The sequence below is a fragment of the Lucilia cuprina genome, chromosome 5 (assembly GCF_022045245.1).
Source record: "Lucilia cuprina isolate Lc7/37 chromosome 5, ASM2204524v1, whole genome shotgun sequence".
Lineage (NCBI taxonomy): Eukaryota > Metazoa > Arthropoda > Insecta > Diptera > Calliphoridae > Lucilia > Lucilia cuprina.
Window position 1 is genome coordinate 46,574,790 of NC_060953.1, and position 15,095 is coordinate 46,589,884.

A 15,095-nucleotide genomic window follows, 5' to 3' on the forward strand; every position below is an offset into this window, starting at 1 on the left:
ATTTCAGATTTTAACAGATAACCTTGAAATTTTAAAGCATTTTTTAGGTTTATTATTTAATCACTGAAGGTAATACGCTAATAAATTATTTTTCTTTATTAACAAAATACAAAATAAATACCAAAGAAAAACTCACAGCCAAAAAGTCTAAAAGGCAATTTGCCAACTGCGACACTATACTATTTTATTGGAAACTATTCCAATTACTAGTTAAGTATATAAAATGCTGTTTTTGGCCATTTAATATTCATAACAATTACAATCAGTTAACCAGCAAGTGTTAAGACATATTACGTATTGCGTAACATTTAACAGAATTTTGATTTTAAACGAATAAAAAAAAGAAAACTTTAAAAAAATGTTTATTAAATTGGTAAGGATTTGAAAATGAGAAACTATTTAATTGAAATAAATAATCAAAATTTCTTTAAAGTGCTTTGTATTACTTACTGTGTTGGCTTGTGCTTTGGCTGCTCCTGGCCATTTAGCGGCAGCTCCTATTGCTGCCCCCTATACTGCGCCGGTAGCTGCTGCTGCCTATACTGCGCCGGTAGCTGCTGCTGCCTATACTGCGCCGTTAGCTGCTGCTGCCTATTCTGCTCCTTATGCTGCTGCCTATTCTGCTCCATATACAGCTGCCTATACCGCTCCTTATACTGCTCCCTATGCCGCTGCTTATACAGCTCCTTATGCTGCCGCTTACTCTGCTCCCTATGCTGCCGCCTTTACAGCTCCTTTAGCCTCCACTTCACATAGTCATCGTGTTGATATCTACAACAAATATAGTCCTGCTGTTGTTGCTGCTCCTGCTAAATTAATTGCTTCAGCTCCAGCTGCTTATGTGGCATCTCCCTTTGCGGCTCCAGCTGCTGTAGCAGCTGCTCCTGCTAAACTAATAGCTTCAGCTCCTGCTGCTTATGTTGCTCCAGCTGCTCCTGCTAAATTTGTTGCACCTGCACCGGCTAGATTAGTGGCACCAGCTATATATTGATTTATTCACGATCATCTTATGCTGCACCTCAGATTATCATGATACATATGCATTTCTATTCATTCTGTGTAAATGGCTTTATTCTTCACGAACACATTTAATTATAGTTTAAGTTTTAATAAAAATACAAGATATTTGCAATAAACTTGCGAAGTTTTTCACTGTTATCAGAAGAAAAGGGGTGCCGTTGACCAGTAGCAGCAGCCTTAAAACTTGTCATATTAAGAAATTGTTCAAAGGCTTTAAGGATCCAATGAGTTTTTCTTGAGCATACATTAAAATAATGTCAAATGTTCTTAAAGTTAAAAAGAATTAAAACATTCTATAATACAGCGGAGATGAGGTGTTCGGCAACTGAAGTGACATTTATTGTCGATGTTCTAGCTTGCCGAAGAAATCACTAGCATTAGTATATTCCCCGAATGATGCTGCTTGGCCAAAACACTATTTATTAGGCAACATCACCTAAAGGCATATTGTGTGGCTCGACACTAACCATATATTAAAGTTTTTTGACGTAATTCTCTTCTCACGATTTATGTTTCAATCACTTAGTTACCAAAGGGTTCTCACCAATGACCTGAACAGGAAAAGTCTTGAAACTACTTCCTGTGATACCAATAACATGATGAACTTTGTCAAGTTCTAAGTTTTCTAGTTTAAGATACTGAAACCTGAGACTAATAAACTCTTGACACAAAAACTTCTTGCCTCTAATGGTCGATAATATTCCATTTTTGACCACCAGTATAAGGTCAACATTAGGTACTCATTGATTTGTTTTGGTTGCCCATTAAAATTCTGTTTTTCTTAATGATCCATGGATGAGGATCACTTCACGTGATCCTCATCTGATATCTTCGATAACTTACCGGTCTAGAAGATTAACAGGTTCCATTTTCTGTCTCTTTGAAAAATCGAAAATATTTGCTTAGAAGTGGCAAGTAGATCATTTTCCTCTCATTCCGCTATATGTTGGTTTGTTTTCTATTCAGTTTTACTTTTTCGTGAGTCTCGAAATTTACACAAATTTTGGTATAAACATTTGGATGCTAATTGACAGTTTGCGATACTTTCTCAGCGATCATTTCTGACTTGATCATCGTAATGCAGCTGTAGTTTTGTATTACATGTTGGTAGTCTCAAGTTTCTCTTTTAAAATTTCGATCATGATCCATTTTGATTTATTTTAAAATACATAAAAAACTTACCGGACTAAAAAGTTCTGTCTTCTGTTACTTTGGAAAATATCAGTTCAAATAATGGACAATCATTAACATTTTCCTCTTATTCTGCCATGAATTGTTAGATTTTCTCCAGTAAGTTCAACATTTTTTTTAAATCACAAGACTGATAAACTTTTTTTACGTTGTCAATCTCAGTACATGCTAAGTGATCGTTTTCTGTGCTGATCATCATAATGCTGCTGTTGTTTAATATGATCCTAGAACTTCTTAGATAAACATGATATCTGAATCTTCATTCACTTTGATTTGTTTATGATATTCTAAAAATGGGTTTCCAAATTTATTTTCTTCATTGTGACTTGGATTTTTTTCAGACGTTTTCTTATAGATTGGAACCAGAATTAAATCATTATATTGTGGCATAACAGATCTCTCCGCCTGGCAACTTTCTTATTTTGTAATTCAATAAAATTCTCGGTCTTTACAATAAGAACTTACAAAAACGTAGCTCCGATGGTAATGCCAATTGCACAAAATCTTAAAGCATTCAAACGAAATAGATTTGCTTTTTCTTTTTCTGGTAATTACCTTTTGATTTATTTACTTTCGGAAAAGATTTTGGAGAGATCCTTACACCATATGTGTTCTAGAATCTGTATCACGTATTTATATTAAACCGTTTATTGTCTTCTTTGGATTAGTTAAAGTATCGTAAGATCCCAAGAAGAACCTAATGCTTGGATCATTTCATTATTATTTATACCTCATTTTAAAATGTATTCCGAAAAAATAGTTTCAACGTGTCACGATCAATTAAAAGTATTTTCATTTGCTAAGTGAGTAGAAAGTTCACTACTGCTTCTCTTAGATACGATCAATATAACTCTTTTCAATTAGAGCTGTAAAGACTCTTAATTAATAAGATTACTTGACGATAGATGAAAATAAACTAAATCCATAGATAGATCTTGAGGATATAATTTCTGAACATTTTCAAATTATAGTCGTTTCCAAAGCGGAAAACCACCAATTACAGACCGAGACAACTTGGGATATTTTCGTTAAATAATTATAATTTTTTTTATTACAACTAAATCAGTCCATTACGGATAACAATGAAAGTTTAAACAAAAATCTTTTCTAAATACTGTTGATTCTTTACCAAGCATAGGAAGCAGCATGGGGAGCGTGAGAGTAAGCTAAAGGAGCACTGTATGCCAAAGGAGCAGTATATCTAGCAGCAAAAGGATGAGCATAAGCAGCAGTAGCGTATCTGGCAACTATTGGAGTTGAATAAGTAGCAGCTAAGGGAGCAGCTACGTGAGCAACATGAGCAGGAGCAACAACTCTGGCAACGGGAGCAACAGGAGCCACTACTCTAGCAACGGGAGCTACAGGTGCAACAACTCTAGTAACGGGGGCAACAGGAGCTACTGGTGCCACAATGGGAGCATGAGCAATGCCATTATAAGTTCTGGCTACAACTTGACTGCTGGTGGCGGTAATTACAGGAGCTGGGGCAGCCACTAAGGGAGCACCAATTAAATGAGGTTTAGCAGCAGCGCAGGCAATCAAGGCAAAGATAACAACGGCCTAAAAGTAGATAATAAATTTGTAAAATTAGTTTCATTTAATTAAGTTTTAATTAATCCAAAAAAATCCTTACGTATTTGAACATTTTGTTTTAGATGTGTGGCTTTAACGTTTCGTATGAACTGATTGTTTTGAAATGTAAATGACTTTTGATAATATACCACTCAGCTCTATGACTTTTTATATAAAAAATGTGTTGTATTTTGGACTTAACTGACCTTAGTCAATATTAACAATATTACTTAGTTTACTGTTTAGTGGTTTAAATATTTTTTGTCATTTATTTTGTTTTTTGTTTTTAGGGTTTTCTGTAAAAATCAAATAATCAACAAGTTGTAGGTGGTATTATAGGTGAATCTAATTATTAATGCATTTCACGTAAAAGTGTCGTATGTTTTTTTAGTGGGTTTTTATGGCAAATCACTTACTTACACAGTTAGTTCAAGATAATATACAAAATGTGATTTATTAATTTTACAATATTTTAATTTTAATTTTTAACGGTTTCCAATTTTGGTTAAAATATCAACGAGGAGGTTAATGTTAAACGTAGGTCATGTTGATTTATTATTGCAATTTGCTAGGATTTTTATTTTACGAAAAAGAGTGCATTGCTTGGCTCTACTTTGAAATATGTTGGTGCCAACTTTCGAGATTAACCGTCTTATGCAAAAACGATTATTAAATTAACAATGGTTGTTAAAACCTGTTTTAATATAGAAAAAGTGTGTAGTAAACCATTGTTAAATTTAATAATCGTTTTTGCATAAGGTTCTAAATGTTTGATTGTCTACTTTATAGATTTATTAAAATTAGTCATTCATTTTTCTCAATATCTTGTTTTTGATTATTGTAACAATAGACATATATAGACAGGAATGTCGAGAGTTTTAACGTGAGCATCTGCCTTGGCGGCCTTACCTCACGGTGGTCTTTTTCATCCTCTTGATAACGGTCTACCATCGCCCCTTTGTTCTTCAATGAAGAAATCAGGTGGCAATTTTTGTACATTGGCTTTGAAGGGTCCATGCACAAGTACTTTGCTGGAGTACTCAAGCTATCTAATCTCTGACCATTTGATGACCTCTGTTGATTCGGCAACAGTACCGAAGTACGATCCATCAATAAGCCGTAGACATTGTTCTTACTCACAGGGACACACTGTTGTAATTCTGATATGAACAGAGTATACTCTGAACATATCTGGACAAGGAAGAAAAATTCAATGGTGTCATAAGTATATGATACCTTTTATCCATCATCATTCAACCCAGCACACATCTCATTCATACTAGACATTCATAAGAGAAAAACATACGACACATTCATTAAAACCTCACATTCATCTCGTACCATATACAATTAATACCAAATCATTTCCAACGTTTAGTCCCATATTCACTCCTCAGTGGGGTATTTGTTGTGTTCGGCAACAGCAGCGAACTTATCCCGAAATATTGCCTATTATCTTGCATCAGTCTTTGAGGTTCCACTACGTGGATCCCAAACGAACCTCAACCAACTGGCCAGCCAGGTCTGACCTCTGGCAATCTATGCAAGGACTAAGCCAAGCAGTAGACTGTAACCAATTTTTCAGTCCCGGCCAGACTGGAGGTATTGGCCACCTCTTTATACCCTGTGATTGCAATAACACCAAGGCGAAGGTCTCGCCAAGGTAACGATCAAGTTAAGGATTGACTATCAAGACACGCTTCATTATTTGTCGAAACTTTTTGGACGATTAACTGTAAAAATATGTTTCTTCAATTGTCCAAACTTTTCTTGAGTTACGGGAATGATCTTTTTGCAGGATTCTCCCAAAGAACTAGATATTCGCTGTAATACAAAAATCTTTTCGAAAATAAAGTTAGATTTCAAAGTCTGGGGTTTGGTGGCTATTGAGTACATAAATTAGCAGGAGTTAAAGGGTTTCATAAATATTTTAAAATTTCATTTAATAAGCTAAAAGTGAGAAGTAGCCTAAACGGAAAACAAATGACTTCAAGAAGAATGCACAGGTATCATTGTTAGAACATTAGTTTGAAGCTATTAAATAGATCGTAGGAGACTTACTTCAGAATCATGAGAATATGAACCTTGTCATATGGCAGGTCAAGTAAGGCTTCCCAAAATTTAATATATAGATCATCCGTAACACGACAGATATTTTGGAAGTATTAACTTCAAACATGCAAAATTATTGAAGTACATGATCCATTTAAGTAATCCAAAAACTATTCTTCTGTTAACATTATTGAAGTACATGTTTCGTTCAGTAGTCCTATGTAACGCAGTCATAGAGCGCATGTTCCGTTTCGTAGTCCAATTTAATCCAGGTATTGATCATTTTTCTTTTTTTTGAAAACAATATGATCCATAGCCTGTATTACATTAGACCTTGTAACGGATCATGTAATTCCATAATTTATACAAGGGATTCGTTTTGGGATTACTCCAATGTAATGCCAGTTTTTAATCCTGGTTATCCAAAAGTTTTGGTAATACTTCTAAAGAATGTTTCATAGAGGTAAAAAAGAGTGACTTAAAATAACAAATGCATATCGAAGCGCTATACGTGAGTACCTATCGTGTTGGCCTTATTTCGCGGTGGCCTTTTACAACCAATGGTTGAGCTTCTGTAACGACTTAACATTTTCTGTAATATTGAGCTATCAAATTTCTGACCATTGCTTCACCGTTGCCTAACTTCCGAGATGCATAAATAACACTTCCGTCTACAACCACGCAGATGGAATGGCCTCTGTTGAGTCGGCAACAGCACCCAGAGTCGGTATTGGTAAACCGAATCCAAAGACTTTGTTCTTACTCGCAGAGAACACACTGTAGTTCATCTGGTATGAACAAAGTTTCTCTGATCATACCTGGACAAGGATGGAAAATTCAATAGTCTCACTTGTATCTACTTGTACGTGAAAACTATCAAATGAATCAATTAATACGCTTTGAAATATCACAGTATAAAGACATTTTGAACACAGAAACGATTCGCTGTAAAACCTATAAGGGTGATAAGTATGAAACTAAAGTTATTCCCTAAATTCTCGGTCTGCCAAAAGCTTCTTATTCCAGATTAGATCAGCGATATATCAAATATTATAAAAAATACAGTCCAATAAACATAATGGTCGGTCAGCAATGAGTGTATTGGGAATATAATCAGATCATTTTAATCTAAAGACATTTATTCTTTTGAATTTATGAGTTTTTTAATCCTCGAGAAAACTTCAATAAAACTGGCGCTTCGATTCTGGCTGGTTCAAAATCTTTTCTAAGCTACTTCATAAATTCGAAAAATAACTGAAAATTATATAAAATACAAAAACGAGAGTCGATTATGAAGATTCTAACTTCATTTGGAATAGCTACAGTAATTCATTCTTTTATAATTTTAAAAATAAACTAAAAATTTTAAATAACTATTTCAAATAATTTATTTAAACATGTCAGTCTTCGATCAAAAACCATTACCATCTTTTATCCTCTATATTTAAAACAAAACTGGAGCTGGAGCAGCAGCATAAGTAAAAGGTGCAGAATAGGCTAAAGGAGCAGCGGCAGCATATTTAGCTACAACAGGAGCAGAGTAGGCCAAAGGAGCAGCTACAGCTACTGGAGCAACAGTTTTAGCAACGACAGGAGCAGCAACAGGGGCAACAATTGGAGCACTGGCAATACCATTATAATTACGGGCAATAACTTGACTGCTGGTGGCGGTAACTACTGGAGCTGGGGCTGCTACAACAGCGGCGGGAGCAGTGTAAGCCAAAGGAGCGCCAATCAAACCGGGTTTGGCAGCAGCGCAAGCAATTACAGCGAAGATAACAACGGCCTGTTAAAAAATCATAATCATTTTAGTTTAATCTATAAACGACTCAACTTCATTCAATTCAAAACTTACGTATTTGAACATGTTGGTTTTGTGGGGTGTTTTTGAAAGGTTGTTGATTTCTTAAAGATTAAATTGTTTTTGATAACAATTTGTCGAGTTAAAACACTATTTATATTTGTAATTTTTATGAACAATAATTATGATTCATTCTTAATTTGCTACTGTTTTGGTTTTATGTTTTAAAATTTATTTGAATTTAATTTAAGGTATTTTAATGTTAGTACGTGCTTAGGGTTTAACATAATTCCAAATTATGGGAATTTTTTTTCTATTCTTTTATTTCGCTTATGTGTATTTTTTATTTATTTTTATTTTTAACATTGACAATGAAATATTTGTATATACTTAAAAGGGTTTAACACGTATTGTTGCTCAATAATTATAATGATTTTGTGGTGTTCATTATGATTTACAAATGTTTATAGTTTAAAGGTTATTAACTCTTGCTGAGGCTGAATTAGGATAAAATTTGGTTTATTAAGTGCTCTTTTGGCTTACATTGCTCCTACCGCTGTTGTGGCTGCGATTTTTCACCTTCATTTAAGTGATATTTAATGCATTCTGAAGAAGTGGAAATAATTCTATTTTTTCTATGCTGAATATATTTATTTTGTTCTACATTACATTATTCTATAATACATTTTAACTTTCGTATAATTTCCTAAAAAAGAGCCTACAAATTACTTCTTGAAAATGACTTCATTAGCAGTGAATTTGGAATAAAATAAAAAGAACATCCGTCCTATGACAAGCCTGTTTTAAAATCATGATGAGGTCTTTTTTAGAACTTTCATGGTGCAAAATTCGACTTCTTTTTCGCTTCTTTGGAAGTTCTTTTTTTGCTGGATATCGATTTTTTCCTGAAATCACATTACTGATCAGTAAACTCTGATCAATTCGACATTATTCTTCAGCTGTTTTTGGTTCCCGAAATCTTAAACAATTAACTCATGTGTCACTATTAAAATAGATTTTAATTTGAAAGAAGTACAAGAAAAAATTTTAAAAGTAACGGTTGAAAAACAAAGAGTATAAGAAATTTCATTCTTATAGACTTTCATTCAATTCCAAAGTCCCATATTTCCGATTATATGTTTCTTGGTTCAACATTGAATAAAAATCAAAAAGTACTTAAATAATGAAAAGGTACCAAAAGTATTCAAGATAATTTAATGAAATTTCACACAAACATTTCTCTTGACCTAAAGACAAAGCCTTTGTGATTATAACATACATATAGGCCTCTCCTCGGGGCATGTTTCCCTGATGAAAGACCCTCATTACAATCCTGGGGTAATGACATGCTACCGCTCCTTGGAATAATTTGACATGGGGTCGAGAGAACCACATAATCTGGTATTACGGGTGGACAGCTGCTCGTAGGAATTGTCCTGATTGGTCAGTTTTGTTTGAGATTCCTTCCTAATTTGCAATAAGAGTAAGTGGGGGTTAAAAGTCTGATTTGAGTTAAAGTCTTTATTTCGGGATAAGTTCGGTGCTGTTGCCAAATCATAACAGAGGACTGACTATGGGACTAAGTGTTGGAAATGATTTGGTGTTTAATGCATAAAATACAAGTAGAGGTATACGGATTTCATCCGCCGGTATACCTATAGTGAGTCTGTCATATGTTGTCTTATTATAATAAATTTTTCTTCGTTGTCCAGGTATGTTCAGAAAAAACTCTTTTCATAACAGATTTACCATATTGTGTTCTCTGCGAGTTTTTTTGATGGATACGTACTTTGGTCTACCGGTTACCATTTGCGTGGTTGTAAACACAAGTGATGTTTATACATCTGGGAAGTTAGGCAACAGGGTAGTAAGCAACTAGAGTTCTTGAGCAAAGTGCACATATACTGGACAGGAAATTCCATATATGTAAATTTTCACCTGCATGTAAGATACACAATAGGGTGATGGTTAGTTGTCACAGACGCTCTCTAAAAAGCAGGTGTTCACGTAAAGCACTTCGACATTCATACACATAGATGGACAGATGGACAAACACAAAGACGAAGGTGAAGTATATATTTTAATATGAAAAACTTAAAATCAGCTGTAGATCTTCAATTAGCTCTCTTTTCACTCATGTTTCAAAAAAATCAATTACTATAATTTAGTCACTATCTATTTATACCCACTTTTTTGCTTGTTTCGTATTAAAAATATTCCAAAAGAATGATTTTTAAATATTGATTAAATGTAATTATTGTGCAATAAAACCTGTCCTACCTCAACCCAATAATTGAAATTCTCTATGAATCAGAGCACGTAATAAATTAAAAAATTTTAACGGTTTATTTCTATTTTCCATTGAATCGAATGTAGGTGGTGGGCAAAACTATTTCAATAATGAAATCAATTATTTATTTATTTTTTTGTCATACATCAAACATATCGACCCAATTACTTTAAACATAATAATTGATTTGCAATCCATATTATTAATCGGTTCTTAAAAAATAAAAGGTTATGGAACGATAACATGATTCTCGATACCAAACTTTAATATCATTTTAATCTAATGACATTATTTTTAAAATGTTCATTATTGTTTTAGTTACCTTTTCGAATCAAAATAATCCAAATAAAATTTCAGTGTCAAAGTCTTAGAAATTATTCAAATACAAAAATTCCCACAAATTTCTATGATAAATCAGATCACGTAGTAAATTTAACAACATTAAACTGTTTAATTTGAATGTAAAATATATCAATTATTTTAAACTACATAAGACTAGTAGCAATCCAACACAAGGCACATGGGATAAAATGTGAGTCATTTTGTCTATGATGGGGGACAACCAACAAGTTTTTACTGTAATAGTATTTTGTAGTACTTAAATGATATTTATTGTAGTAAATAATGAAATTATTATTATGTTATTTTATTACTTATTTTTAATGAAATTAAAAAAAAAGATTTTTATATGAAACCCCTACAGGTCCATAAATTTGACTTAAATCTAGAAAATAAGGAAAATCTGTGATCACCCATTATTCCCAAAAACAAATAGATTTTATGTGGGTAGAACCAAATGTAAATCCATAAATATTGCTCCACAAAGGACTGCACTATAGATAACACTATAGACTAGACTAAAGTCTAAACTATAGACTAGAGTAAAAACTAGACTATAGACTAGACTATAGACTAGACTATAAACTAGACTATAGACTAGACTATAGACTAGACTATAGACTCGACTATAGACTAGACTATAGACTAGACTATAGACTAGACTATAGACTAGACTATAGACTAGACTATAGACTAGACTATAGACTAGATTATAGACTAGACTATAGACTAGACTATAGACTAGACTATAGACTAGACTATAGACTAGACTATAGACTAGACTATAGACTAGACTATAGACTAGACTATAGACTAAACTATAGACTAGACTATAGACTAGACTATAGACTAGACTATAGACTAGACTATAGACTAGACTATAGACTAGACTATAGACTAGACTATAGACTAGACTATAGACTAGACTATAGACTAGACTATAGACTAGACTATAGACTAGACTATAGACTAGACTATAGACTAGACTATAGACTAGACAATAGACTAGACTATAGACTAGACTATAGACTAGACTATAGACTAGACTATAGACTAGACTATAGACTAGACTATAGACTAGACTATAGACTAGACTATAGACTAGACTATAGACTAGACTATAGACTAGACTATAGACTAGACTATAGACTAGACTATAGACTAGACTAGACTATAGACTAGACTATAGACTAGACTATAGACTAGACTATAGACTAGACTATAGACTAGACTATAGACTAGACTATAGACTAGACTAGACTATAGACTAGACTAGACTATAGACTAGACTATAGACTAGACTATAGACTAGACTATAGACTAGACTATAGACTAGACTATAGACTAGACTATAGACTAGACTAGACTATAGACTAGACTAGACTATAGACTAGACTATAGACTAGACTATAGACTAGACTATAGACTAGACTAGACTATAGACTAGACTAGACTATAGACTAGACTAGACTATAGACTAGACTATAGACTAGACTATAGACTAGACTATAGACTAGACTATAGACTAGACTATAGACTAAACTATAGACTAGACTATAGACTAGACTATAGACTAGACTATAGACTAGACTATAGACTAGACTATAGACTAGACTATAGACTAGACTATAGACTAGACTATAGACTAGACTATAGACTAGACTATAGACTAGACTATAGACTAGACTATAGACTAGACTGTAGACTAGACTATAGACTAGACTATAGACTAGACTATAGACTAGACTATAGACTAGACTATAGACTAGACTATAGACTAGACTATAGACTAGACTATAGACTAGACTATAGACTAGACTATAGACTAGACTATAGACTAGACTATAGACTAGACTATAGACTAGACTATAGACTAGACTATAGACTAGACTATAGACTAGACTATAGACTAGACTATAGACTAGACTAAAGACTAGACTATAGACTAGACTATAGATAGACTATAGACTAGACTATAGACTAGACTATAGACTAGACTATAGACTAGACTATAGACTAGACTATAGACTAGACTATAGACTAGACTATAGACTAGACTATAGACTAGACTATAGACTAGACTATAGACTAGACTATAGACTAGACTATAGACTAGACTATAGACTAGACTATAGACTAGACTATAGACTAGACTATAGACTAGACTATAGACTAGACTATAGACTAGACTATAGACTAGACTATAGACTAGACTATAGACTAGACTATAGACTAGACTATAGACTAGACTATAGACTAGACTATAGACTAGACTATAGACTAGACTATAGACTAGACTATAGACTAGACTAGACTATAGACTAGACTATAGACTAGACTATAGACTAGACTATAGACTAGACTATAGACTAGACTATAGACTAGACTATAGACTAGACTATAGACTAGACTATAGACTAGACTATAGACTAGACTATAGACTAGACTATAGACTAGACTATAGACTAGACTATAGACTAGACTATAGACTAGACTATAGACTAGACTATAGACTAGACTATAGACTAGACTATAGACTAGACTATAGACTAGACTATAGACTAGACTATAGACTAGACTATAGACTAGACTATAGACTAGACTATAGACTAGACTATAGACTAGACTATAGACTAGACTATAGACTAGACTATAGACTAGACTATAGACTAGACTATAGACTAGACTATAGACTAGACTATAGACTAGACTATAGACTAGACTATAGACTAGACTATAGACTAGACTATAGACTAGACTATAGACTAGACTATAGACTAGACTATAGACTAGACTATAGACTAGACTATAGACTAGACTATAGACTAGACTATAGACTAGACTATAGACTAGACTATAGACTAGACTATAGACTAGACTATAGACTAGACTATAGACTAGACTATAGACTAGACTATAGACTAGACTATAGACTAGACTATAGACTAGACTATAGACTAGACTATAGACTAGACTATAGACTAGACTATAGACTAGACTATAGACTAGACTATAGACTAGACTATAGACTAGACTATAGACTAGACTATAGACTAGACTATAGACTAGACTATAGACTAGACTATAGACTAGACTATAGACTAGACTATAGACTAGACTATAGACTAGACTATAGACTAGACTATAGACTAGACTATAGACTAGACTATAGACTAGACTATAGACTAGACTATAGACTAGACTATAGACTAGACTATAGACTAGACTATAGACTAGACTATAGACTAGACTATAGACTAGACTATAGACTAGACTATAGACTAGACTATAGACTAGACTATAGACTAGACTATAGACTAGACTATAGACTAGACTATAGACTAGACTATAGACTAGACTATAGACTAGACTATAGACTAGACTATAGACTAGACTATAGACTAGACTATAGACTAGACTATAGACTAGACTATAGACTAGACTATAGACTAGACTATAGACTAGACTATAGACTAGACTATAGACTAGACTATAGACTAGACTATAGACTAGACTATAGACTAGACTATAGACTAGACTATAGACTAGACTATAGACTAGACTATAGACTAGACTATAGACTAGACTATAGACTAGACTATAGACTAGACTATAGACTAGACTATAGACTAGACTATAGACTAGACTATAGACTAGACTATAGACTAGACTATAGACTAGACTATAGACAATAGACTAGACTATAGACAATATACAATAGACTGTATACTGTAGACTATAGACTATAGACTGTAGACTGTAGACTGTAGACTGTAGACTGTAGACTATAGACTAGACTATAGACTAGACTATAGACTAGACTATAGACTAGACTATAGACTAGACTATAGACTAGACTATAGACAATAGACTAGACTATAGACAATATACAATAGACTGTATACTGTAGACTATAGACTATAGACTGTAGACTGTAGACTGTAGACTATAGACTATAGACTATAGACTATACTATAGACTAGACTATAGACTACACTATAGACTAGACTATAGACTAGACTTTAGACTAGACTTTAGACTAGACTATAGACTAGACTATAGACTAGACTTTAGACTAGACTATAGACTAGACTTTAGACTAGACTATAGACTAGACTTTAGACTAGACTATACACTAAACTATAGACTAGTTAATAGACTGGACTATAAACTGGACTAGACTATAGGCAAGACTATAGACTAGACTATTGAATAGAATATAGACTGGACTCTTAACAAACTCCCAACCATAATAAAAAAATGTCTTAATATTAAAAATTATTTAGTTTTTTATTTAATAACAGTCTTCCTCTAACACATACATATTTTTTGCCAAAAAATTTCCAAAAAAAAATTACAACAAAACTGGAGCAGCAGCATATGACAAAGGTGCAGAGTAAGCCAAAGGAGCAGCATATTTAGCTACAACTGGATCAGAGTAAGTCAAAGGAGCAGCAAAGGTCTTGGCAACAACAGGGGCGGCTACAGGAGCAACAACTGGGGTAGAAACAATACCATTGTGATTACGAGCAACAAATTGACTGCTGGTGGCGGTAACAACACCGGCTGGGGCAGCAACAACAGCAGCTGGAGCAGTGTAAGCCAAAGGAGCAGACAACAACCCAGGCTGGGCAGCAGCGCAGGCAATGAGGGCAAAGATAACAACGGCCTAATAAACGAAAAATATAAAATAAATTTAGTTTTATTTCGAATTACAATTAACAAATAGTTAAGTTAACTTACAAATTTGAACATTTTGAAGATGTAAGGTTTATTCTTAACGAATTTGTGTTTTCTAATACAGTTGTTAGACTTAAACCTTTATTTATA

The 15,095-nt window shown here is 33.4% G+C and overlaps 4 protein-coding genes across 4 annotated transcripts; 1 reads left to right on the plus strand and 3 right to left on the minus strand.

The window, feature by feature from the left end:
* Positions 1-261: 261 nt before the first annotated feature.
* On the plus strand, positions 262-1,136 carry LOC111681105 (nematocyst expressed protein 3-like). Its single transcript, XM_023442828.2, has 2 exons — positions 262-373; positions 434-1,136. Exons 1-2 carry the CDS (start codon positions 359-361, stop codon positions 989-991), a joined length of 573 nt encoding a protein of 190 aa, XP_023298596.2. The 5' UTR covers positions 262-358; the 3' UTR covers positions 992-1,136.
* Positions 1,137-3,262: 2,126 nt separating this feature from the next.
* Positions 3,263-3,923, minus strand: LOC111681118 (A-kinase anchor protein 14-like). Its single transcript, XM_023442843.2, has 2 exons — positions 3,845-3,923; positions 3,263-3,771 (listed from the first exon to the last, which is right to left on the minus strand). The coding sequence occupies exons 1-2, from the start codon at positions 3,854-3,856 to the stop codon at positions 3,337-3,339; spliced, it is 447 nt and encodes a 148-aa protein (XP_023298611.2). The 5' UTR covers positions 3,857-3,923; the 3' UTR covers positions 3,263-3,336.
* A 3,319-nt stretch (positions 3,924-7,242) lies between these two features.
* LOC111681123 (larval cuticle protein F1-like) lies at positions 7,243-7,796 on the minus strand. The gene is made up of 2 exons (XM_023442849.2): positions 7,691-7,796; positions 7,243-7,621 (listed from the first exon to the last, which is right to left on the minus strand). Exons 1-2 carry the CDS (start codon positions 7,700-7,702, stop codon positions 7,280-7,282), a joined length of 354 nt encoding a protein of 117 aa, XP_023298617.2. The 5' UTR covers positions 7,703-7,796; the 3' UTR covers positions 7,243-7,279.
* A 6,748-nt stretch (positions 7,797-14,544) lies between these two features.
* LOC124420306 (cuticle protein 16.5-like) lies at positions 14,545-15,050 on the minus strand. The gene is made up of 2 exons (XM_046952637.1): positions 15,009-15,050; positions 14,545-14,934 (listed from the first exon to the last, which is right to left on the minus strand). Exons 1-2 carry the CDS (start codon positions 15,018-15,020, stop codon positions 14,620-14,622), a joined length of 327 nt encoding a protein of 108 aa, XP_046808593.1. The 5' UTR covers positions 15,021-15,050; the 3' UTR covers positions 14,545-14,619.
* Positions 15,051-15,095: the final 45 nt, after the last annotated feature.